General features: G+C 37.0%; 1 protein-coding gene across 1 annotated transcript in view; it reads right to left on the bottom strand.

Annotated features, from left to right (window-relative positions):
* Nucleotides 1–2,749: 2,749 nt before the first annotated feature.
* Nucleotides 2,750–24,042, bottom strand: part of LOC148953691 (uncharacterized) — a 42,136-nt gene continuing 20,843 nt past the window's right edge. The window contains exon 2 of the mRNA XM_089108433.1: nt 2,750–3,206. Coding sequence (XP_088964559.1) covers nt 2,948–3,206 — 259 coding nt within the window. The 3' untranslated portion in view covers nt 2,750–2,947. The remainder of the gene's footprint in view (nt 3,207–24,042) is intronic.

Here is a 24,042-nt window from a genome sequence, read left to right as displayed (position 1 = left end):
TGAATTGATGTACGCTTCCATTACAATTCCTCATCTTCTAATTGATAAGTCTATTTATTGAGCACTGTGAGCCCATACCATTGCAGACACAGAACTTCGCAAGATTCTGATAGAGGAGGTTGTAGACGAGGATTCAGATGCAGAACTTGAATTGAATACAGAACTTGCATTGAATACGGTTGGGCATAGTGAAATCAAAGACATATATGAGAAAGTATTGGATGGACGAGATTCTCTTGATCATATCTCCCAGTCTTCAAGTCCCATGGAGGTCGAAGCTTCTCTGTCGGGTCTTAAATCAGAGCGAAGTCACGAGACTCAAACAAGAAAACTGTAGATCCAGTACACGGTTAATGTTTCCCTAGAGCTGATAGTACCGATCAATGAAAAATTCATTTGCAATCAGTTTCCAACATGCTCTCTTACCTCTCAGCAGCTGGTCACAACAATTGAGCGATGTCAGTGCAGATCAGCAGACGAGAGCATATAAGCCCAACACAACACTTTTCCAGTCTTTCAAAAAAGACCATCACGTTGTGAGAGCATCGGACAGATTTTGGGCCGATTTATCTATAAATTTGGTCATAGAACAAAATTGATAAGAAGTCTGAAAACGGCAACCGGATTGACAAAAGGTGGAATGATGGAAATATAGAGACTTCGTGGGTAATGGGACGTCCAGCATGTGTTCACGTTAATCTTCTGATGCAAGAACTGATGGATGTTTCGTATCACACAAGCAACAAGCACAAGCACAAAGGGTCTGGTCTTTCAAGGCAGTAGAGTGACCGCAAAGACACCTAAATAGTTATTGACTTTGTCTACCAGTAGTCTCCTTTCAAAAATAATCCGCAATCGCTTCGAAGCCTAGCTACTGGCATGACTGCTGCAGAAAACGTAAATGCCGACAAAGCAGTGTAAGTCGGGAAGAAGATTTTTGCGGAATGGTAGGGAAATCTCTAAAATATATTCATTTGCTCAAAAGGAAGGACCAGGCAGTCCTCATGACTGCGAAGCAAATAATAGGGAAGAAATTCAACATTTAAATCCTTCACCTGTGTCTTCTAACTGTATACAAAAGACCGAATATGGACGAAGAATCTTTATTTAACTATGACCTTTGCTCCTATCCTACGTCAGTTTTTGACGATTCTAGGATATTTCGAAGGCCAAATAAACCAGAGCTGGCAAAAGCTATCAAGCGACTTTCAGAAATTGATACTTCTGGGGAAAGCTTAGTCTGACTTGCACCTACGTCGTGAACGGGGGGCAATTTGCTTCACAGGACTCCCTGGGCGAGGAAAAAAAATATTCGGAGATATAAGACCGATACTGGAACTACTTTTCGGCCAAATATCAAGACACTATTAATGTCTTTTTGTCGTAGCCATGTCTGGCTACGACATGGCTGCTTCGACAAAATATATGACTCATCTTAAGTGAAACCGTGTCAGTGGACGGGAAGTAGTATTTAGCCCAGAAATGAGACTGACCAAAAAACAAGAGGAATTTCTTTCGTGCAAAAGGAATAAAGCCTGTTTCGTCAATGCACTTTCTGTCAATTTATCATTGTTTTGTATTGTTACTTTGTGTATCACTATGTTGTTACGTTATCACTGTATTTCTGACCACCACAAGGTCTACCTGCACAGTGAGCCTAAGGCAACCACTTCAGGTGCAACTTAGGGCATCGGACAAAGGACACTGTTAAGAAGATTGGGACTCAAACTTGCTAACTGCTTCCTTTTGCTCACGCAATCCTAGGCTGCGACTTACCGTCTACATGGATTTGGCAAAGGAATTGTGCTTAAACGGCAGAGAAAAAACAAACAGGGAAAATGCTTCAACGTTTCTTCGAATTAATGATTCGAAAGAAGATTGTTCAGGACCCCCAAAATTGTCCCCTTCCTTAAGTGTAAAAACTTACAGTCTACTGCGTCATTGGCGCTTCACTGAAAACAAATTATATTGCAAATATTTTACTTTCCCGTTCTTACAGCATTGAAATCGAAAATAAAATCATAGTGAAATGAAATCTTGAACTGATGGATCTTTAAATAATTAATATCATTATATATAACATATTCAGTTTGATTTTATTTATACTTTCCAAGACTGTTCAAGACTATTATAGTTTTCAATAAAGCGCAAAAGCCTGATAGGTTTTAGACTTTTAGAGTGAGAGAAGGCGGCGATACCCAAACTCTTTTTTGTAGTGATTTTTGTTCGTTTCAAGCTTGATTTGCATATTCAATTTGAGTTTCACTCGTTATACGATTTATTTATTAATTTAGATTAGTATCTATTGTATGTTTGTTTGCATTGATTCTTTATTTAATTTCTGTTCGTTTTGAGTTTCATTTATACTTCAATAGCAATATATTTTTTTTCTTTTTAAGCTGGATTTACATATTCAATTTAAGCATTACTCGCTTTAAGATTTATTTATTCATTTATATTATTACTTGTTATTTTTTTTTCCTATGATTGTTTATTTAATTTCTGTTCGTTTTGGGTTTCATTTATTCTTTAATAGTAATTTCTGGTCGTTTCGAGTTTGAATTTTAACAGGTATTCGTATCTGATGATCCTAAGTTAACTGGTCTTTACTTTTCTTTGAAAAACGTCTTTTTCGGAAAGTTTTTTTTTAATTAATTCCTTGAAAGGGCGGCTCGAAATATGCATAAAAACTAGTAAAGAAACTGGGGAAGAGACCAGCACACCCTTCTACACATCCAACATTTGATCGTCTCCTCGACATCTTTATTCTATCAAATTCAGCTGTTGATTCCTTGCAATGAAGGATCAACAGTGGCATAAAAACTAATAAATAAACTGGGAAAGAGACCACCAAAAAATAGGTCATGCAAGACCTCTCTGGTGCCACAGAATATACTATAAGCAAACTAAGAAGTAAAATAATTAAACTTTATTTATGTATTTATGTTCAGCTTCTTCTAAAAATGCGTTCAAGGTCCTTCACTGTTGCGTATGGTCTGTTTGGAGTTGCTGACGGATCACTAAAAAACTCTTTTAAAAGCATTTCTGCTGTAATAACTTGTGTCTGGATTAGCGTGATCTGCTGAACATCATCATCATCTTCTGGCAAACGATTACTTAGGTGCATCATCATAGGTGGGGAGTATGAAGGAAACAAATGGTATACAAATGGCTGATGAAGTGACTGTCCCATTTGACAGACCACCCTAAAATTAAAATACAAATGTTAAGGCGCTTCAACATCTTCTTCGTTCATCCAATGTTTCCAACTTCTTTACTTTTTATTAACTTAATACAACCTACCAGACATTGGTTATTATGAGTAATTTTATAAAATCTTTCCATCAAAGAAGTTTTTCATAGAAAAGTAAAGAGCTGTATTAAACAAAAGACAAACAGAAATAAACTCCAATAGCAATTCAACCTTAAAACGAACTTAAATCACTGTCAATAGATAAACGAAACCCATACAAACAGAAATCACGATAAACAATCATGTCAAACTTAAAAAATTCAAAAATAGGAGAAGTTAAAAAGACCAGAGTGTCATTTTCATTTTGGTGAAATTTTTTTTTTACTTGAGGTGCGTGATTTTATTTGTCGTAACATAAAAAAAGAAAATAGCCGTATTAAGCAAAATTACAGAAAGTACCAATGAATTTAGATTTTTTCCTGAAGGAAATTTTGCTGAATGAATTTAAATTTGCTCACGGAAATTAATGTTAATTCCTCTGAAGTCTCAGTAATTTCAAATTATTAGCGTTATAAAGGTAAAAATGCTTAAATATATTTTTCTTTTAGTAAAGCGCAAGACGTTCTGGTCAGAATAGGTTACATCAATAACTTACATCATACCCCTCAGGTATTTTGAAAGATCGATTAGTCTATGTAAAATCTGATGGCTTGGGAAAAAGAGAGCTAAAGAGGCGTGGGAGGGGGGGGGTTGGCTGGTTGCCCTCCCTCCAGTCACTTTTGGCTCTTAAAAATGGTGATAAAACTTTGGTTTCTCGATCGAATAAGCCCCTTCGAAGTTTTTGTAACAGCAACTTCCATATGAAGTTGCATGGTAAAAAATAAAATTAAGCTGCGGCAGAAATTGCAGGATTTCTTGAAAACAAACAGCCCAGATTTTTATTTGGATTCTGGCTCATTTTCCTGATTGAAAGTGACTTTATAAAAAATCTTCCAGTTAGTTTTCTTGAAAAAAGAAAGAGTCTTGCGAATACCCATCTGAAAAAGAATAAAAACAGATCAACTTAACAAGTACATGAACAATAAACTTTACTTATATAGAATAGAATTTTGCCAATCGAAGATACGGATTTTCACCCTCTGATCTGAAACCAAAGCGAGTCAAGCATTTACCCTATAAGAATTTACCCCTATAAAGTCGTTTTTTCCAGAGGGCCTCGTAACCAAGTGTGGATCATAGACAGCGTAATCGCACTGCCTATATGAAGAGCGAAATAGGCTAAATAAGTTTTTTTCACCAAGGCACTTCGTATAAAAAGATTTATCTTAGAAATTTCGGAGCGAGCGCATTCAGTTAGAAATTAAAAGTTCTTGTGGGCATCTGCTCGCAACAGTCACAATGCATTTTGGGGTATACATCCCTGATGTTAGCTATCTTATCAAGGCTCTCACCAAATAACTTCATTACTATATTTTCATTTACAGAAACTCTAATATTGCTATCACCATAGATGACGCCTTGACTAATACAATTGAGTATTCTTTATACTTCTTCTAAACAATCACTTAGTTCCTTGTACGAACCCTCAACTTTCAGTGTAATAGTTTGTCGTATAATCTTAGAGTTCGATGCTGCCTTATATACATTATTAATGAAACAGGTCAAGACAGGAAAATGTGGAGCTAGTGCCCTAAGAGACCGCAAAAAAGCTATGACATCCGTCGTTTGGGCTAAAGTACAAGGAATTCCCATGCTTTCTGGTGTCCCTGTAATTGATTTCACAGTAATCCAAACCGTCAGGGTAGAAATTAACGACTTTGTCAGTAGAAAATTTTAATGCTATATTATTTTCCAGGATTTCAAAAATAATTTGACATGTTTCAATATCCATCGGATAGAGCTTTCAGATATCAGAATGACATTGCCTGGTCAAAGCCTGCTAATTTTTTTTAAGAAAGTATACTCAAACTGTTATAGGTGAGTTCAGGTGTCATAATCTTCTTGTCAGATCTAGTTTCAGAATATTTTTCAATAGTTTTCTTGGATTCTTCAGTACAGCCTATCCTACGACACAGAAAATGTCTTAGAGGCAAAATTAGTTAGAGACCCCCACCCCCAGTAAAGTGCAAATCATGTTGTGGTCTGTAGAAGGCACGGGGGTCGTCCGGCCTACTCCTAATAGTTTCTGCTCGTTTTCGAGTTTGACTGGGATATTTATTGAAATTTCTGCCCTTTTTGCGTTTCATCTATTTATAGATGCAATAATATGGTAGTTGTAAGTTTGAAAAATTATTTGTCTTTATTTTGCTCATTTTTGGTTTAATCTAGCCATTAACTTTTCTTTGAAAAACGTCTTTTGTGAAAATTTGTCTAAAAATTAATAGAGAAAGAAAAACCGTTCTTTTACTAGCAGGGTTTTGCCATGTTACTGCTAATGTGTTCCTGTAATAGCTGAGTCGAAATTTTCCCAATAATTATCATGAACGTCATTAACAATATCGCCCTCCCCCCGACCTCACACACCAGAAGGAATCCGCCTGAAAACATTTCTATACTTCCCAATAACAAATACTCTATGTAAACAATGGTCAAAATTCTTAACTTGCAGCCCTTCCCCGAGGATTGTGGGGGATTAAGTCATACTCAAAGACATAGTTGTTAGATTTTTCGACTATAATGAACGAAATGGCTATCTCAAAATTCTGATCGGTGTCTTTTGGAAAAAAATCAGTTTAGGAGGGGGCCTAGTTGCCCTCCAATTTTTGGTCACTTAAAAAAGGCACTAGAGTTTTCAATTTCCGTTCGAATGAGCCCTCGAGATATTCTGGGACCACTCGGTCGATACGATCACCCTTGGGAAAAAAAAATAAATACACACGCATCCGTGATCTTTTTCTGGCAAAAAATGCGAGCCGAGTCGCTCCTTACTTACAGTTCGTTACCACGAACTGTTTGATACAGTTCGCTACCACGACCTGACTAACACTTACCAAAAAGACAAAATACTTATGCCATATATTCCTCAGTATCAGCTCTATCCATTTACAGAACAAAAATTATGACATCCCGAAAAAAAATTCTTATAGAATGATTTGAGCTGTCTTCAAAACAAAAATAATCTTCTCAAACTTTTCCCGTTTCTAATTTATTTTTGGCGTATTTTTCAATCTAACAAGTAATGCAAAAAAAATTAAAAAATGTTCTACAGCAAATTAATGCACCTAAATCTCACTCATTGCATGATAATAAAATTGTCATCTTGCGTTGAACCATTTGGACCACAGAAAAACAACATACCAAAAGCTTACCATAACTTGCCATAAGACTTACCAGACACTTAGTATAGGAGTGCAGCAAAAATAACATATCAAAAGCCTGCACATGAAACATAAACATTAGGGAATAACTGTGACAAAATTCTTGGTTTTATGTTTGAATCATATGCAGCGCAATAGCGCTGCCTAAGTAAAAAACGATGTTGGCAAAACGTATTATTTATTTATTTATCTATTTTTTGTCTAAACCAGAGTATTTCGTATCGAAGGCGGTGTCGTAGAAACTTCGAAAAGGGCACATTCGATTGGAAATCAGAAGGGCTTGTGCCCTTTTTAATATTCGAAAGGGATTGAAGGAAAACTAACACCCCTCTCACACTCACCATTTCCCGAAAAATATCCAATCAAAATTTCGAGATGGCCATTTTGTTCAACGTAGTTTAAAATTCTGGAAATTATGTCTTTGAAGATGACACTCCCCCACAGCCCTTAGGGCAAGGGTTGTAAGTTACGCCCTAGGGGCATATAAGTTTTTATAGAAAGCGTTATCGTAGAAACTTCAAAAAGGGCTCATTCAGTTGGAAATTGAAAAGGATAGTGCCCTTTTTAATAGTCAAAAGTAATTGGAGGGCAGCTAACCCCCTTCTCACGCCCACCATTTCCCCAAACATATCCAATCAAAATTTTGATATAGACATTTTGTTCAACGTAGTTGAAAGTTCTGAAAATTAGATCTTTGAGGATGACAACCCCCTCACAGCCCTCAGGAAAAGGGTTGTAAGTTATGCCTTGTGGCAGATAAAGTTTTCATAGAAAGCGTTTTCGTAGAAACTTCAAAAAGGGCTCATTCGATTTGAAATTGATATGGCTAGTGCCCTTTTTAAGAGTCAAAAGTGATTGGAGGGCAACTAACCCCCTCTCACGCCAGCTATTTCCCAAACAAATCCAATCAAAATTTTGAGGTATCCATTTTGTTCAAAGTAGTTGAAAGTTCTGGAAACTAGGTCTTTGAGGATGAGCCCCCCCCCAGAGCCCTCAGGGCAAGGGTTGTAAGTTATGCTCTGGAGACATATAAGATTTTTATAGAAAGCATTGTCGATGAAACTTCAAACAGGGCTCATTGGATTGGAAATTCAAAGGGCCAGTGCCCTTTTTAACAGTCGAAAGTGATTGAAGGGCAACTAACCCCTTCTCACGCCAATGATTTCCCCAAACACATCCAATCAAAATTTTGAGATATCCATTTTGTACAACGTAGTTGAAAGTTCAACCCACCCCCCTCCCCAAAGGCCTCAAGGCAAGGGTTGTAAGTTATGCCCTAGGGGAATATAAGGTTATTTTAGAAAGCGTTCACGTAGAAACGTCAAAAAAGCTCATTGGATTGGAAACTGAAAGGGCTAGTGCCCTTTTTAATAGTTGTAAGTTATAGGAGGGCACCTAACCCCCCCCCCCCTCAGGGCCACCTTTTTCCTGAAAACATACAGTCATAATTTTGAGATAGCCGTTTTGTTCAGCTTGGTTGAAAGGTCCAGAAATAATGTCTTTGAGGACGACAAACCCCTTCACAGCCCCCGGAGCAAGGGTTGAAAGTTATGCCCTGGGGGCATATAAGGGTTTTACAGAAATTATTGTCGCAGAAACTTCAAAAAGGGCTATTTCAATTGGGAATTGAGATGACTAGTGCCTTATTAATAGTCAAAAGCGATCAGAGGGCAAATCCCCCCATGCCCCTTATTCCCCCAAACACTTCTGATCAATATTTTGATATGGCCATTTTGTTGAGCGTAGTTGAAGGGTCTGTAAATTATGTCCTTGAATATTACTTCCCCCTCCTAGCCCTAAGGGCTAAGGTTGTAAATTATGCGCTGGGGCATATAAGGTTTTTATAGAAAGCGTTGTCGTAAAAACTTCAAAAATGGCTCATTTGGTTGGAAATTAAGAGGGCTACTGCCCTTTTTAATAGTCGAATGTAATCGGAGGTAGAATCCCTCCCACATCCATCATTTTCCCAAACATTTCCGATCAACATTTTGATCCGGCCATTTTGTTCAACGTAGTTGAAAGGTCTGGAAATTATGTCTTTGAGGATGAAAACCCTCCCCCCCCCATAGCCCTCAGGGCAAGGGTCATAAGTTGTGCCCTTGGGGCGTGCAAGGTTTCGAAGCAATGGTTGTATAATCTTTAGAGGTGGCTCATTTGGTTGAAATTGGAAATTCTAGTTCCCTTTTAAAATTCAATAGTGATGGAGGTCATATTAACACCCCAACTACCCCTATTTTCACCAATTGCATCTGATTGATATTGTACGATGGCAATTTTGTTTATAATAGTCCAAAGAACATATAACAGTACTTCAAGGATTGCCACAACCCCTAGGAGCCCTGGGGCAAGGGCTTTAAGGTGTGCCCTGGGGGCATATAAGGTTGTTATGGAATGGGCGGTCGTATTAAATTTAGATGGATCTCATTTGATTTTAAATTGGATGTTGTAGTGCCCTTTTTAAGAGTCAAAGTGATAAGGAGAGAACCCCTCCCGTCCATCATTTGCCATAATTAATATCTAAGCGAAGTTGTGAGACATCAATTTTTTCAGCATTGTTAAAAGGTTCAGTAATTATGCGTATCAATAGTTGTAGTAGCAGTAATAGCAGCAGTAGCAAAGTAGCAGAATGCAAATAACACCTTTTTTTCAGCATCCCCTTATACACGATGGAATTTTTAACTTAATACCATCAACCGGTCCTAAAGCACTGCTGATACGTCCTCTTGACAACCTCTATGGGTATAGTGTGTTTCGATTTATTTCAATACAGTTACAATATTGCCCAAAATTTTCGCCTTCATACCCTTAGGTTTATTAGTTTTAGTAGTAGGACCAATAAATATAGAAGTATTAGTAGAAGTACAGTTAATAGTAGTAGTATTAGCTTTAGTACCAGTAATAGTAGTGGTAGTAATAGTAATAGTAGCAGTAGTTCTAGGAGTAGAAGCATTATTATTATGATGTAAATATTGTGCTCTGGTTAGTTCAACATCCCCCACAACAAGTTTTGTAAGTTTTAATTTCACACACAAAACTGTTCCTAAGATATTGCTGATATGCCCTTTTGACAACCTGCATACTGATGGCAGGTTGTCATCCGTACAACAGAAATATTATCTGAAAATTTCACCTTCAAACCTTCATAGGTTGTGGATTTTGAGCTGGCCAGAAGACACTGTGTGTATTCATTTAATGCTGCTTCTACGGTTACTGTAACTAACGACATTAATGGCATAAAGTTAAAACTTTTAGGAAACGTTTAGGAGGAATGTCAATTAAATGAAAAACCTATATGCATACAGGTATTAAAAGGGCATTTAAGTGCTATAGGGCATATAGGGACATAGGCAGCAATGCTCTATAATAGCTAGTAATATCATTGATATTTTAAAGGAGCTAATTTGATTTAAAATTATAAGTTCTAGTGTCCTCTTAAGAGTCAAAAATGATTGGAGGGCAATCAGCTCTCCTCTTTAGCTCACAATTTTCCATAGACTTCCAATCAAAATTTTAGGACAGCCATTTTTCAGTATGGTTGAATGGTCTAGTAACTATATGTCTAGGGTTATTGGGTAGGTCAACCCCCCACAGTTATGTAATTTGCACTTTATGCTTAAAAACAAAATATTGCTTTAAGATTAAAACAAAGCACACTGTATGTATGTTGGCTTCCAATAAGATGTTTTCGAAACATACCCAGCAAGACTGAGAGTAATAAATTTAATTTTTCAGGACTACTCTTTGTCAATAATTCTCCTCTTAAAATTTTACAAACTCACAAGTGTAGGTGTATCCAGGCTGTGAAAGAGCATAGATACAATTTTGGGAATGGTATTAACTTTTATTTATTAGGTCAACTAGAGGATGTATATGACTAAACTAAACACATGATTTTCAAAAGAGTTTATGTTGTTAAAAATTGCTGGAAAAGTTTCTCAGCATATAAATAGCAGGTCAAACTATAAATTCTTAAAGGAAAACCGGAAAGATTCAAACTATTATGTTCTTTTTCCCTGAAAAAGACTATGTCAATATATAATTTTGAATGTTATCAAAATTCTGTTTTTTAGAGTTTCAGTTACTATTGGGCTGAGTCTCTCCTTACTTACAGTTCGTTACCACGAACTGTTTGATTATATACTTTCAACCATATTTACCGGTTCAAATGGTAATAACTTTCAATGGTTCCTCAATCTTTAATTATTTTAGCTGTTTTATATTCCAGTAAAAAAAAGAAAAATCCATGAATGCTGGTAGCAACTGTCGGCTAAAATTTGTGTATCTTTGACTTGGTTTAAAACTGTCAACAGCAATTTGGATGTGGTAATTAAAAAGGATTGTATGTTAGGTTAACAAAACATAAAAAACATAAACTATACACGGATGAAATATGATGGAAAGAAAAAATAAAAGGAAAAAAGAACATAGAGGATAATTGCTTGCCAATGAAATCATAGGCAGCGCAATCGCGCTGCCTAAGTAAAGAATGATTATAAAACAAAGCAGATATTTTGTTAAGACCTCTGTTTGGTCGTTTCAACCCAAAAATCAAATATGAAAGACAAACTAGCCTTTTGAAGAGCTCAAGAAATCAAAACCGCTTGAAGAACAACAGGAAAAAAAAGCTAGGAAGTAGGAAAGTTACTGACTCTTACATCAATGAAACAGCCATCCAAAAATTTACTTAGTCATGAGTTCTCTCCATGGCTACTTATGCAGCTTTTCTATGGCTCTATTTTGGATTTTATTTGTTTATTTAATACATATTAACATACAAAAAAAAAAAAAAAAACATTAGCCCCCAACAGGGAGTAGAGCTCGGAAGGTTGGGTGTGTAAATAATGGGACATACACAAAACAAAACTTCTCGTCATAATAATAATAGAAAAAATTAACTTAGTTAACAAAAAAAAACAATAATAACAAAAACTTAGAAAACAATGAATAAAAGAAAAGAAGGGAGAAAAGAAATGCTGGGCATGTGGGGCATGAGAGACCGTCCCATCGTGGATCCAAAACAAAACACACAAAGAAAAATATCATTAGTTTTCAAAATTCCGTAATTAAACCAACCTAATTGATCCTAATTTATCTAAGTAATTGATATAATGAGAAATATCTTGCATTGAATGTCTTTTTATTAGATCATTATAATGTATATCTATAAAAATATATCCGTGTCAATAATTAAACCAAAACTTTATTTATTTTTATTTATTTATTCCAATTGCTTCCCCAAAAGACTGCAGAAAAACCAGGTTAAAATTCAAATTTAATAGGTTCGGGAAGTGACCAGCAAATCTCGACTCGGTCGTCTAGGGGAAGGGTTTTACAATTATCAATTGAAATATAAAATCTCCATATGAATGTATCGTTTTGGGTTGTATCATACCTAGAACGATAAACTTTTTTTTATGTTGGACTCCCCCCTCCCTGAAAAAAACTGCTTGGACTCTGCTTGGAGAAAACTGCTTGGAGTGTATACTGTTTAGAGTACGAAGAATTAAATAAAATAGGTGTTCTTGTTTTAGGTTTGACGCGTTCAACCAATAGGTAATATGCGTTCGTATCACTTGATTTATCTGTGCCTTCTGTAATCACTAGCTTTCTTGGGTGTCACTTCAGTCAATATTCACTAAACTAGATCATGTATCACTTAACTTGCTATTGGTAGGGGGTTATTCACCTGCAGCAACTGCCTAAGTTGAAAAACAGGAATCAAAATAATACAACTATGGTTTGTTATACAGTAATTAAAATACATATATAACAAAAATTATAATAAATAATACAGTTTTATATTATAACCTGTCGCGTTCTACCAGGTATAACAAACTTAAGTTGATAAAATACGGATAATAAAAACAAATAAAATAGTAAATAGAATAACCCTAAAATAAAATAATATGGGAGGGGGAATCATGGAATTTAACATTAAAATAATATGGGGCCATCTACCACATATCTTGCTATTTGTAGGGTTTTATTGCTGTTGTCACCAGCAACAACTGCCTGCATTTACAAACAGGAACCAAAATAATGCAATTTGCATTATCAAACACCAATTATAAAGCTTATACAACTTAATCATAATAAATAATGCAAACAACTTTTAACATGTCGCTTAAATCAAGATATAAAAATATAAACAAATAAAATACAAGTACGACAACTCTAAAATAAAAAGTACGGGAAAAATTTTAGGGAATGAACCAAACCAGTAGTCGTAACCAAATTACTTAATAAGTTTTTGCTTAGTCATCCTGCCCAAATCCAATGAAAAGGGTGAAGAGAGAACTAGTCATTTGTTTGAGAAGGTGCTAACCTAGGTCTCCGTAGTTATAGCCCCTTCTGGGCTAGGTATAGACTCCTTTCTTTACGTTACCTTTAGGCTTTGCCAGGACTACTGGTAACTGCTGACATTGTGGGAAGGCTTGCATCGTCTCTATTTAGGTTTTCAACTGAGTTATTCAGGCTAAATTCTGCATTTAGAAATGTTTTGGTGCTAACGTTGAAATCAAATTGCAAATTGATGCTATAACCTGATTTATATCATGGATCTGCTTTGCAACACCTTCAAACATGGTCAGGTACCTCATTTTGAGTTCCTCAACTGGAGGTTGATTAGGAGTCATTGCACGGAAAGAGTATGTGTGTACCATTGGGACATGTTCTGTATGAGTTGAAGGTCCTTTCTTCAAAACCTCAGCAGCAGTCCTCATGGGGCCATTTGTGAAATAAAAAGAGTTGCAGTTTTATTACAGTTGCAGCAGCGCTATCTATTCCTATGTCTTATTAATAACATGATTTAACCGTATTCTAGTTCAGGGTAGCCATTTGAGTAAATTCCTATGATCTCCATTTTCTCATAATCATCATCAGTTACATGAGGTTCTATTGACCAAATATTTTTATCCACGGAAACTTAGAAAATGATACTTCGTTGATTAAAAAGGCCTTCTGTGTCATTTTTTTTTACTAAAAGAAAATAATTTATTCCACATTTTCGAACATCTTGATTATGGTAATGAAATGGAGAATCTCATGTGCAATAACCCACAAGTGAACTCATTGTTAACCTTATCTGAGGTCAGTTTAATTTAGATTTACTTTGATTCAACTGACCCTGAGTACATTTTTACATTCTGGGGCATTGAGTGGTCAGTAGAAAAGCAAGAAGTCAGTACGGTTTTATAGTAGCTACCTGAACGCCATCTGTTTCTCAAATTTCAACAGAATTTCAAATACTAATTCAGTGATGTCATATAACTTACTTCCTCTTGAACAAATTTTGTGGGATCAACTCCAATTACTTTTTCATAGTTTTAAATATAAAGCAGTCCGTAGAAATTTTAAAGCGAACAAATCTCAATACCAACTACCTCATTTTCATCAGCAGCATTTTCAATCTCTTATATACTAATTTTGTATCTGATAAAGACGTGTAATGACCATTGCAATTCAGTACCACCATTGCCGAACCCATTTCCTTGTTATTAAACAAAAAAAACTTTTACCATAAAATAAGTTTTTCAAGAAAAAGTAAAGACCTCCATTAAACCAAAATGAATTAAAGTAAGATCAAATAATCTACCAAGCATACAACTACCACAAAAGATTATCAATAAATAAACAAAACCCAAAACAAACAGAAATTAAAATGAATAACAGAGTCAAACTCAAAACGAGAAGAAATTATTACGAGAAGGGTTTAAAACCCCTAAGCTTTCTAAAAGCCAGAAAATAATTTGTACTTCAGTGAACAAAATTCAAATGAATTTACTGAAAAATATTTGCACTGTCAGTTTAATATACATATGCTGATATTTATTCCTTAAAATATTAAGTAATTTTTGATTTCTTAAAGTTATAAAAATGAAAGCATTTAAAAAAGTATTTTTCAGTAAAGTAAAAAACTATATTTAGGAGAATGGTTTAACAATTTGTAATGGAAGATTTGGTAAAGACAGAGGTAGAGGTGAGTACACATGCTTTTCCGGGCCAAACCCCAGTGTTATCGATTACGCGTTGGTGGGTGTGGAGTTCGCTGCCTGTGTTGTTGATTTTGAGATTCTCCACGTGCTGGGTTCGGATCATTTCCCTATAAAACTTTCTCTCCAACTTTCTAGAATGTTTAATGTTCCTTCTCTCCCTCATTCTAGCCGTATATCCCATGCTCAAGCTATAAGGCGGTTACGACAAGATTGGAATGATGAAGAAACAAAAACGCTGAAAGATAGGTTTTGCTCGGAAGAGCTTTTGGATAAGTTAAAGCGTTTATGTTAACTCTTTTCGGATCCTGAAATAATTACTGGCTGCCTGTCACAACTCCTCCATAAAGAGGCTGATCGGATCCTGAAAGGAAAGCCGCCGAAAATAGGTCCTTTTGATAATGATTGCAAACTTAGTAAGTTGTGCCTATTTAACTTATTAAATAAGGCAAACAATGCCAATTGCCCAGAGCAACAACAAAAGCCCTATCAACATTTAGATTAGCTAGAAGAGAACACGAGGCTTTAGTAAGGAGGAAGAAAGCATTATATGAAATTAAAGAGCAAGAGAAGTGTTTTCAAGCTTATAGATCGGCCAGTATGATGGAATTCTGGAAGTGTTTAGGTAAGCCACGTGACCAATCAAAAATGATCCCAGAAGTTAACTCTTGGCTGACTTTTTTTGAAGACCTGGAGAATCATAGAAACTCAGCTGACAGGCACCCATCTACCCGCAAGTGTATACTGAGCCGATAGATGCAGTGGTCAGTGAATTCCCCCTCCCAGAGCATTCTTACCAGCTAATTCAGGAAATATCAGAAAGTGAGCTAAAACAATTTATCAAGAGCCACCGTGGAGGATCTTCGCCGAGTATTGATGGAATTCCGTCAACAATGTACAAGAAATTAATCGTTCCCCTGTTGACAGTTCTATTAACTTTGTATAATACGGTCCTGGTTTCAAGTAGTTGGCCAACAGCATCGAATATGTCGGTTATAATGCCGTTATTTAAAAAGGGTGACCGGATGAAGCATGGTAACCATCGCTCTATTAGTCTAGTACCAACAATTAGTAAATTTTTTGGAAAAGGTTCTAGATGGTAGATTAGGGCTGTGGCTAGAAAAGGAAAATATAGTCAGTGAGACCCAAGGAGGATGTCGAAAGGAATATTCAACTACAGATCGTGTATTTATACTCCAGGCTCTTATTGGAAAATATTGCAGGGGAAATGGTAGGCTTTTTGTCGCGTTTTTGGACCTGGAAAAGGGATTTGATTGTATTGATAGACCTATTTTATTCCGTTACCTTGTTAAGATAGGCCTACTCAGGCCTTTTATTATGTTATTAATTAACATGTATAAGATAACTTTATCTGTGGCTTTTATTGTTAAAAAAGGTGTATCTAGGCCATTCAAAACCTACAGAAGAGTTCGCCAAGGACGCACGTTGTAACCGAAACTTTTTACTCTGTATATCAATGATTTTGCAGAGTTCCTTGAAATAAGATGGGCCCAGTTGTATCACTAGCGAATAACCTATTTTCTTTTTTGCTGTTCGTTGATAACACCACTTTAGTGGCCAAATCAGCCGAGGAGCTCCAAACTCTTCTGAAGTTAACTGAATATTACCTAAAATCAAAGGAGTTGAAGCTGAATGCGTCTAAAACAGAGATTGTCATCTTCCAAAGTAGGAAGCCCAATGGACCTCAGGATTATTCCTTTACTTATAACGACGAGGCAATAAAAGTGACCACAAAGTATAAATATCAGGGATTCGTGGTTGCAGTAAATGGGAATTGGACCGAGCACATTAAATTGATGATTTCACGTGGTAAGGCAGCTGCTTGTGCTCTACTTCGACAAAAACATATCATGGGAATCAAAAATATGAAGATGCACAAGTACCTTTTTATGACTAAAGTCCTACCTGTTGCCCATGGATGCGAGTTGTGGGGGACTACTACGGTAAAACAACTGGAATCTCTGCAGTTTATGTATTTTAAAAGAGTTATAGGCCTCCAAAATAATTTTAGTAGTTTTGTCCTAAAGGGTGATTTGGGTTTGCAGGATCTACGTCATATGAGGACTATACAAAAGATTAAGTTTTGGTTACAGGTTACGCGCTTACCTGATAACCGCCTGGCAAAAGCGGCCTACACAGAGATGTTGAATTTTACCAAAAAGACAGTTTGGATAAAACAAGTTAAAGCACTGTTGGATAGTACTGGCTTATCATGGACATGGAATGAGGGGAGGGGCCTCTCGGTAAACCTGAAGATTTCCTCGGTAAGTTTGCATCGCGCCTTCGGGACCAAGAGATTCAGGTTTGGCTAACGGGTCTGGAAAAGTCTAGCAGCCTGCATTTTTATAGACAGGTTAAAGATGTGTATGGGGAGGAGTTTTATTTGAAGATGAACCTACCATGGAGAATCCTTAAGTATTGGTTGCAGGCGCGGGCAAATTGCATACCACTGCATAAAGGCTACTAGGAGTATTATGATGAGGATGGCTCGGGAAGTAGGTATGCCTGCCCCGTCTGTAGACAATTTGGAGATGGGATAGACCATTTTCTGGGAAGATGTCAGAGTTTAGCGAATTTGAGGGATAAATTTCTCCATAGAGATTCACCGTTGCTCCTAGGAGCTTTGGGGACTACTTCCGGGGACTTAATTATTGTGTTAGGTTATTTTATGGAGAATAGTCTGATGGCTGGGAAAGAAGCTGTAGTTTAAATTTGTTGAGTGATATTGTTCTTTCCTTATTGTTTATTATTTATTTGCTTTTGTGTATATGGCCACTGGTTTTCAAATACACGCATGTATGTATGTATGTATGTATTCAGGCTTTTAGAAAGCATACGGGCTTTGAACCCTACTCATATTAATTTCTGCTCCTTTTGAGTTTGACTCTGTCAATTATTTTAATTTCTGTTCGTTTTGGGCTTTATTTATTTATTGATACTAATTTGTGGTAGTTGAATGCTTGGTAGATTATTTGATTCTATTTTTGTTGATTTTTGGTTTAATAGGGTTCTTTATTTTTTTTGAAAAACTCGTTTTGTGGAAAAAGTTTTTTGAGTTAATTTCTGTTCGTTTTACATTGACACAGTCTTTTTCAGGGAAAAAAAAGTGAGCCGCTTCTAAAGGTATACAACCATCCCTTCCATAAAAACCTTAAACGCCCCCTGGGCATAACTTAGAACCCTTGTCGATAGTCTCTGGGGTTTAGCCTTGTTATATAATATTAGACTATTTTGAATAGTATGGCTATCTCAAAATTTATAATAGTTGCATTTCAGGACAATACGACGTGTGTGTGTTTGTTTGGGGGGGGGGATGGCTGCCTTCCAATCACTTTGACTCTTAAAGAGAGCACTTGAGCATCTGATTACCAATCTAATGAGCCCCCTAAGACATCCAATCAAAATTTTAAGATAGTGAGTTTGTTCAACTTAGTTGAAAGTTCTGGAAATTAGGTCTTTGAGGATGACAACCTCCCCCCCCCTTCATAGCCCTCAGGACTAAGGTTGTAATTTATGCCCTGGGGGCATATAAGGTTTTTTATTGAAACCGTTGTCGTAAAAACTGAAAATAGAGCTCATTCGATTGGAAATTGAGAGTACTATTGCCCTTTTTAATAGTTGAAATTAATCGGAGGAAGAAACACCCCCCCCCCACGCCCATCATTTCCCCAAACATTTCCGATCAACATTTTGATATAGCTATTTTGTTCAACTTAGTTGAGAGGTTTGGAAATTATGTCTTTAAGGATGAAAACCCTTCCCCATAGCCCTCCGGACAAGGGCATAAGTTATGCCCTTGGGGCATATAAGGTTTTTATAGAAAGTTTTGTCGTAGAAGCTTCAAAAAGGGCTCGTTCAGTTAGAAATTGAGAGGGCGAGTGCCTTTTTAATTAGTCGAAAGTGATTAGAAGGCAAATAACCCCCCCCCCCCCCCACGCCCATCATTTCCCCAAAGACTTCCAATTAAAATTTTGAAATAGCCATTTTATACAACATATTTGAAAGGTCTGGAAATTATATCTTTGAGGATAAAAATCCCCCAGCCCTCAGGGCAAGGGTTGTAAGTTATGCCCTGTGGGCATATAATGTTGATATAGAAAGCGTTGTCATAGAAACTTCAAAAAGGGCTCTTTCGATTGAAAATTCAAAGGGCTAGTGCCCTTTTTAATAGTAGAAAGTGCTTGATGGGCAACTAACCACCCTCTCGCGCCTCAGAGACATAATTTCCAGATCTTTCAACTATGTTGAACAAAATGGCTATCTCAAAATTTTGATTGAATGTGCTTGGGGAAATGGTGGGCTTGGAATGGGTCTTAGTTGTCTTCCAATCACTTTCGGCCATTAAAAAGGGCACAAGCCCTTCCAATTTCCTATCAAATGAGTCCTTTCCAAAGTTTCTATGGCAACTCTTCGATATGAAGAGCCCTGGTCTAAAAGAAACCAAAAAAAAATTAATGCATTGTGCCAACATCGTTCTTTACTTAAGCAGCACTATTGCGCTGCCTATGATGATCATGCGGTAAACAAAATTGCCTTAAGGATTTCATTTGCATGCAACTTAGCATGTGATATTTGTTTAGTTAAAAGTGAGCTCTTTTGCCATTAGCGTCTGAAGTATTAAGTCTTGCTCTGAAAGTGTAACAATTGTTGATATTTGAAAAGAATCGTTGGGTTTGTGCAAATATTCCACAGCTCATCTCATCTAGAGAATATTTAGAGCCATCTAGAAATGATCTCATCTAGAGTATATTGGGTCTTTATCCCCTCTGAAACGATTACTGCCACAATAGCATCTGTGATGCCAGTATTCACGAATATTGTCATCAGCAGGAAGACACAAGTATTTCAAATTGTATTTTTGGCAGCATTAAGTTGTTGTTGGTTTATATGAGGAACGAATGGGCCCAATTAGCCTTCTATTTTATTCAGATACAAAATTCCTGCATGACTGAGGTTTAAAAAAGTTGTAATATGCCAATCTTTTTGAAAAGCTGGGATTTGGAGGGACATGTTCTGGAATTTTAAACTGACATTTTTAAAATAAAAGACTGTCTCATTTTACTACAATCCTATGAAAAAAAATGGCGTTGAGTATGTATACGTATAGCATTTGTGATGCCACTATTCACAAATACTGTCATCAGCAGAATGTCACAAGTATTTCAAATTGTACTTTTGGCGGCATTAAGTTGTTGTTGGTTTAGTTGGGCAATGAACGGGCCCAGTTAGCCCTCTAATCATTCAAAAAAAAATCCTTTCAATATTTAATATCAATATATAATTCTTTCAATAAAAAATTCTTTGAAGTACAAAATTTTTTCAATCATTCAAATATTAGTAGTAACCAAGATTCCATTTTGCTTGCACCTATAGCAATTTCCATGCTATTTGCTTGCAGGTATAGGACCATGCTATTTGCTTGCCTCCTTTTTAGGTCAGTGACTGACCAAGGTCAATTGGACAGGTTTCTGGCGGATCCAGTCTGGTTTGGTAGGTCAAGTCTGGGTTGGCGGGGAAGATGTGGTTTGGCTCAGGTTTTTCTGATAAATTGCCATAGAGTTCTAATTACCGGTATGAGTGACCGGCACGTCTTGTTTAGCTGCCAATGTCATCAATTATTTTATTCAAGTTTTTCTAAACCAGTATCGTCTATAACTTAATTTACGTAGACAATGAACGATACTTAATTAATGTTTTGAATAATAGGAGTGTGAATGATTCTAATTAGTGATTGGATTGTATGACGGTGGAGAAAAAAAAGGATTAAACTGATTAACAGTTAAGGTAACCCCAAAGGGGTTGTTAACTCAGGTAATTTGTTACTTGACCTAGCTTTACCTCTCCAATGTGGTCTGTATAATACACAAGTAACGTTTGAAAAGTATTGTCAATTTAAAATGGGATCTAACGTTCCCTTCGTTCCCCCATTTCTGAGGGGGAGGGGAGGGTAGGAGAGGGGGAGTCAATTTTGAAGGTATAACAAGTACCATTCATTGCGATCGTAGCTCTATGTTGGCTCGTTTTAAATACTTCAGCTTGTCTATTCATTTGTGTTCAATAAAAATCTTGAATCTGGAAAATGAAAAAATAAGTATTTAAACAAAATGTACGATGCTGCTAATTAAGGAATAGTAGACTACACTCAGAATTGTTTGCATGAGGGGCCTGTCTGTGTCTCTTCGAGCTGTTTGTGTCTCTTGAGGCTGTGTGTGTCTCTTTGGGCTGTGTGTCTCTTTGAGCTGTTTGAGTCTTTTTGGTCTGTTTGTGTGTCTCTTTGGGCTGTTTGAGTGTGTTTGGTCTGTGGTTGTCTATTTGGGCTGTTTGTGTCTCTTTGGTCTGTGTGTGTTTCTTTGGGCTTTGTAAGTCTCTTTGGGCTGTGTGTCTATTTGGACTGTTTGAGTCTTTTTGATCTGTTTGTGTCTCTTTGGGATGTTTGAGTCTTTTTTGGGCTTTTTTTGTCTCTTTGGGATTGTGTCTCTTTGGGCTGTTTGTGTTTCTTTGGGCTATGTGTGTCTCTTTGGGCTGTTTGAGTCATTTTGGACTGTGTGTCTTTCTTTTGGCTTTTTATGTCTCTTAGGGGTCGTGTGTGTCACTTTTGGATATTTGTGTCTCTTTGGGGAGTTTGTATCTTTTGGTCTGTATGTGTGTGTATGGGTGTTTGTTTTCTATTTTGGATGTGTGTGTGTCTCTGGGATTTTTGCGTCTCTTCGGGATGTTTGTTTATCTTTATCCTGTTTGTGTGTGTCTCTTTTGTCTGTGTGTGTCTATTTAGTATGTGTATCTATTTGTCCAGTTTGAATCTTTTTGGTCTGTGTGTGTCTCTTTTGGCTTTTTGTGTCGTTTTGGGCTTTGCGTGTCTCTGTTGGATGTGTGCGTCTCTTGGGGCCGCGTGCATCTCTTTGAGCTGTATGTGTCTCTTGGGATGTTTGAGTCATTTTGGTCTGTGTGTGTTTCTTTTGGCTTTTTGTGTCTCTTAGAGGCCATGTGTGTCTCTTTGGTAAGTGTGTGTCTATTTTGGGTGTTTGAAAATTTGTGGTCGGTAGGAGTCTCTATGGACGTTGTTTTTCTCTTTGGGGTGTGGGTGTGTGTCTCGTTTGGCGTTGCGTTTATCTTCGAACTTTGTGTATGTCTATTTATCCTGTGTGTGTCTCTTTTGGCTTTGTGTGTCTCTTCAGGCTGTGTGTCTCTTTGGGCAGTGTGAATCTTCATGTCCTGTGTGTGCCTCTTTTTGCTATTTGTGTCGTTTTGGGCTTTTTGTGTCGTTTTGGGCTTTGTGTGTCTCTGTTGGATGTTTGCGTCTCTTTGGGCCGCGTGCATCTCTTTGGGCTGTATGTGTCTCTTGGGATGTTTGAGTCATTTTGGTCTGTGTGTGTTTCTTTTGGCTGTTTGTGTCCCTTAGAGGCCATGTGTGTCTCTTTGGGCAATGTGTGTCTCTTTTGGGTGTTTGAATCTTTTTGGTATGTATGTGTCAGGATGGGCGTTTTTTTTCTCTTTGGGCTGTGTGTGTGTGTCTCGTTGGGCTTTTTGTGTATCTTCAGACTGTGTATATGTCTCTTTAGCCTGTGTGTGTCTCTTTGGGCTGTGTGTGTCTCTTTAGTCTGTGTGTCTATTTGGGCAGTTTGAATCTTTATGGTCTGTGTGTGCCTCTTTTGGCTGTTTGTGTTGTTTTGGGCTTTGTGTCTCTCTGTTGGATGTGTGCGTCTCTTTGGGCCGTGTACGTCTCTTTGAACTGTATATGTCTTTTTGGGCTGTGGGAAGTCTCTTTGTGATGTGTGTGTCTCTTTAGGCTGTGTGTGTCTCGTTGGACTGCGTGTCTTTTTGGGGTGCCTGAGTCTTTTTGGTCTGTATGTGTCTCTTTGGGCTGTTTGAGTCTTTTACGTCTGTGTTTGTCTCTTTGGGTTGTGTTTCTCTTTGGGCTGTCTGTGTCTCTTTGAGCTGTTTGTGCCTCTTGAGGTTGTGTGTGTCTCTTTGTCCTGTGTGTCTCTTTGGGCTGTTTGAGTCTTTTTGGTCTGTTTGTGTGTCTCTTTGGGATTTTTGTGTCCTTGAGTTCTTTTTGGGTCTCTTTTGGTTGTTTGTATCTGTTGGGTCTGTGTGTGTTTCCTTGGACGTTGTGCGTCTATTGTGGTTTGGTGTGTCTTTTGACTTTTTGTGTATTCGGTATAGTTTTTGGTATCTTAGGGTACTTTTAGTCTTTTTTGTGGGGTGTTTTTATCTTTATGCTGATTATGTCTATTTGGGCTGTGTATGTATCTTTGGGCTATGTGTGTATCTTTGGTATGTTTGAGTAAATTTGGTCTGTTTTTTTCTTTTGACTGTTTGTGTCTCTTAGGAATCATGTATGTCTCTGTGGGCTATGTGTTTCTCTTTGAGGTGTTTGAATCTTTTTGGTCTGTATGTGTCTGTGGGGGCTGTGTGTGTATCTTAGGTCTGTGTGTGTCTCTTTCGCCCGTGTGTGTCTCTTGGGGCTGTGTGTGTGTATTTAGGCTATGAGTGTCTCGTTGGTGTGTTTGAGTCATTTTACTCTTTGTGTGTTTCTTTCGGCTGTTTGTGTCTCTTAGGAGCCATGTTGGTCTCTTTGAGCTTTTTTGGGGTGTCTGAGTCTTTTTGGTCTGTATGTGTCTCTTTGGGCTTTTTGGGTCTTTTAGGTCTGTGTTTTTCTCTTTGGGGTGTGTTTCTATTTGGGATGTGTGTGTCTCTTTGTGTTGTGTGTGTCTCTTGAGGCTGTGTGTGTTTCTTTGTGCTGTGTGTCTCTTTGTGCTGTTTGAGTGTTTGTGGTCTGTTTGTGTGTCTCTGTGGGGTGCTTCAGTCCGTTTTGTCTGTGTTTGTCTGTTAGTGTAGTTTGAGTCTCTTTGGTCTGTGTGTGTTTCTTTGGGCTTTATGTGTCTCTTTTGGTTCTGTTTCAATCATTTTAATACATGAATATCTTGAAGCTTAACCCTTCTTTATTCTTTAGAATAGTTCTATTGTAAGCAAGTAACAAACTCTCTCCTGAAGTTAACTCTTAGATACACAATGCAGAAACTTCATTTAAGAAACTATGAAAAAATTGTAAGTAAGTAAGTAACAAATTCTTTCTTGAAGTCACCTCTTGGATACACAATACAGAAATTTCATTAAAGAAATTATGAAAAAATTGTATGTATGTAGATTCTTTTTGGTCTGCGTTTGTCTCTTTGGGCTGTTTGTGTCTCTTTGGGCTGTGTGGATTTTTTTTGGTTGTTTGTGTCTGTTTGGGGCGTGTATTAATAAGTTTAATCAATAACTGTATATTATTTTAAAAAGTCTTTATTATTTAGAATAGTTCTATTGTAAGCAAGTAACAAACTCTTTCCTGAAGTCTCCTCTTGGATACACAATGCAGAAACTTCATTTAAGAAACTATGAAAAAATTGTAGGTAAGTAAGTAACAAATTCTTTCTTGAAGTCACCTCTTGGATACAAACTCTTAATTGCTTTCACGACTTAGATATACGATGTAGAAATTTAATTCAAGAAATTATGTATAAATTCTCCGTAAGAA

Source organism: Artemia sp. Qi Xiang Cuo, chromosome 3, assembly GCF_049724085.1.
Source record: "Artemia sp. Qi Xiang Cuo chromosome 3, ASM4972408v1, whole genome shotgun sequence".
NCBI lineage: Eukaryota > Metazoa > Arthropoda > Branchiopoda > Anostraca > Artemiidae > Artemia > Artemia sp. Qi Xiang Cuo.
The sequence above is the reverse complement of the archived record's forward strand: the minus strand, read 5'-3'. Positions and strand labels throughout refer to the sequence as shown.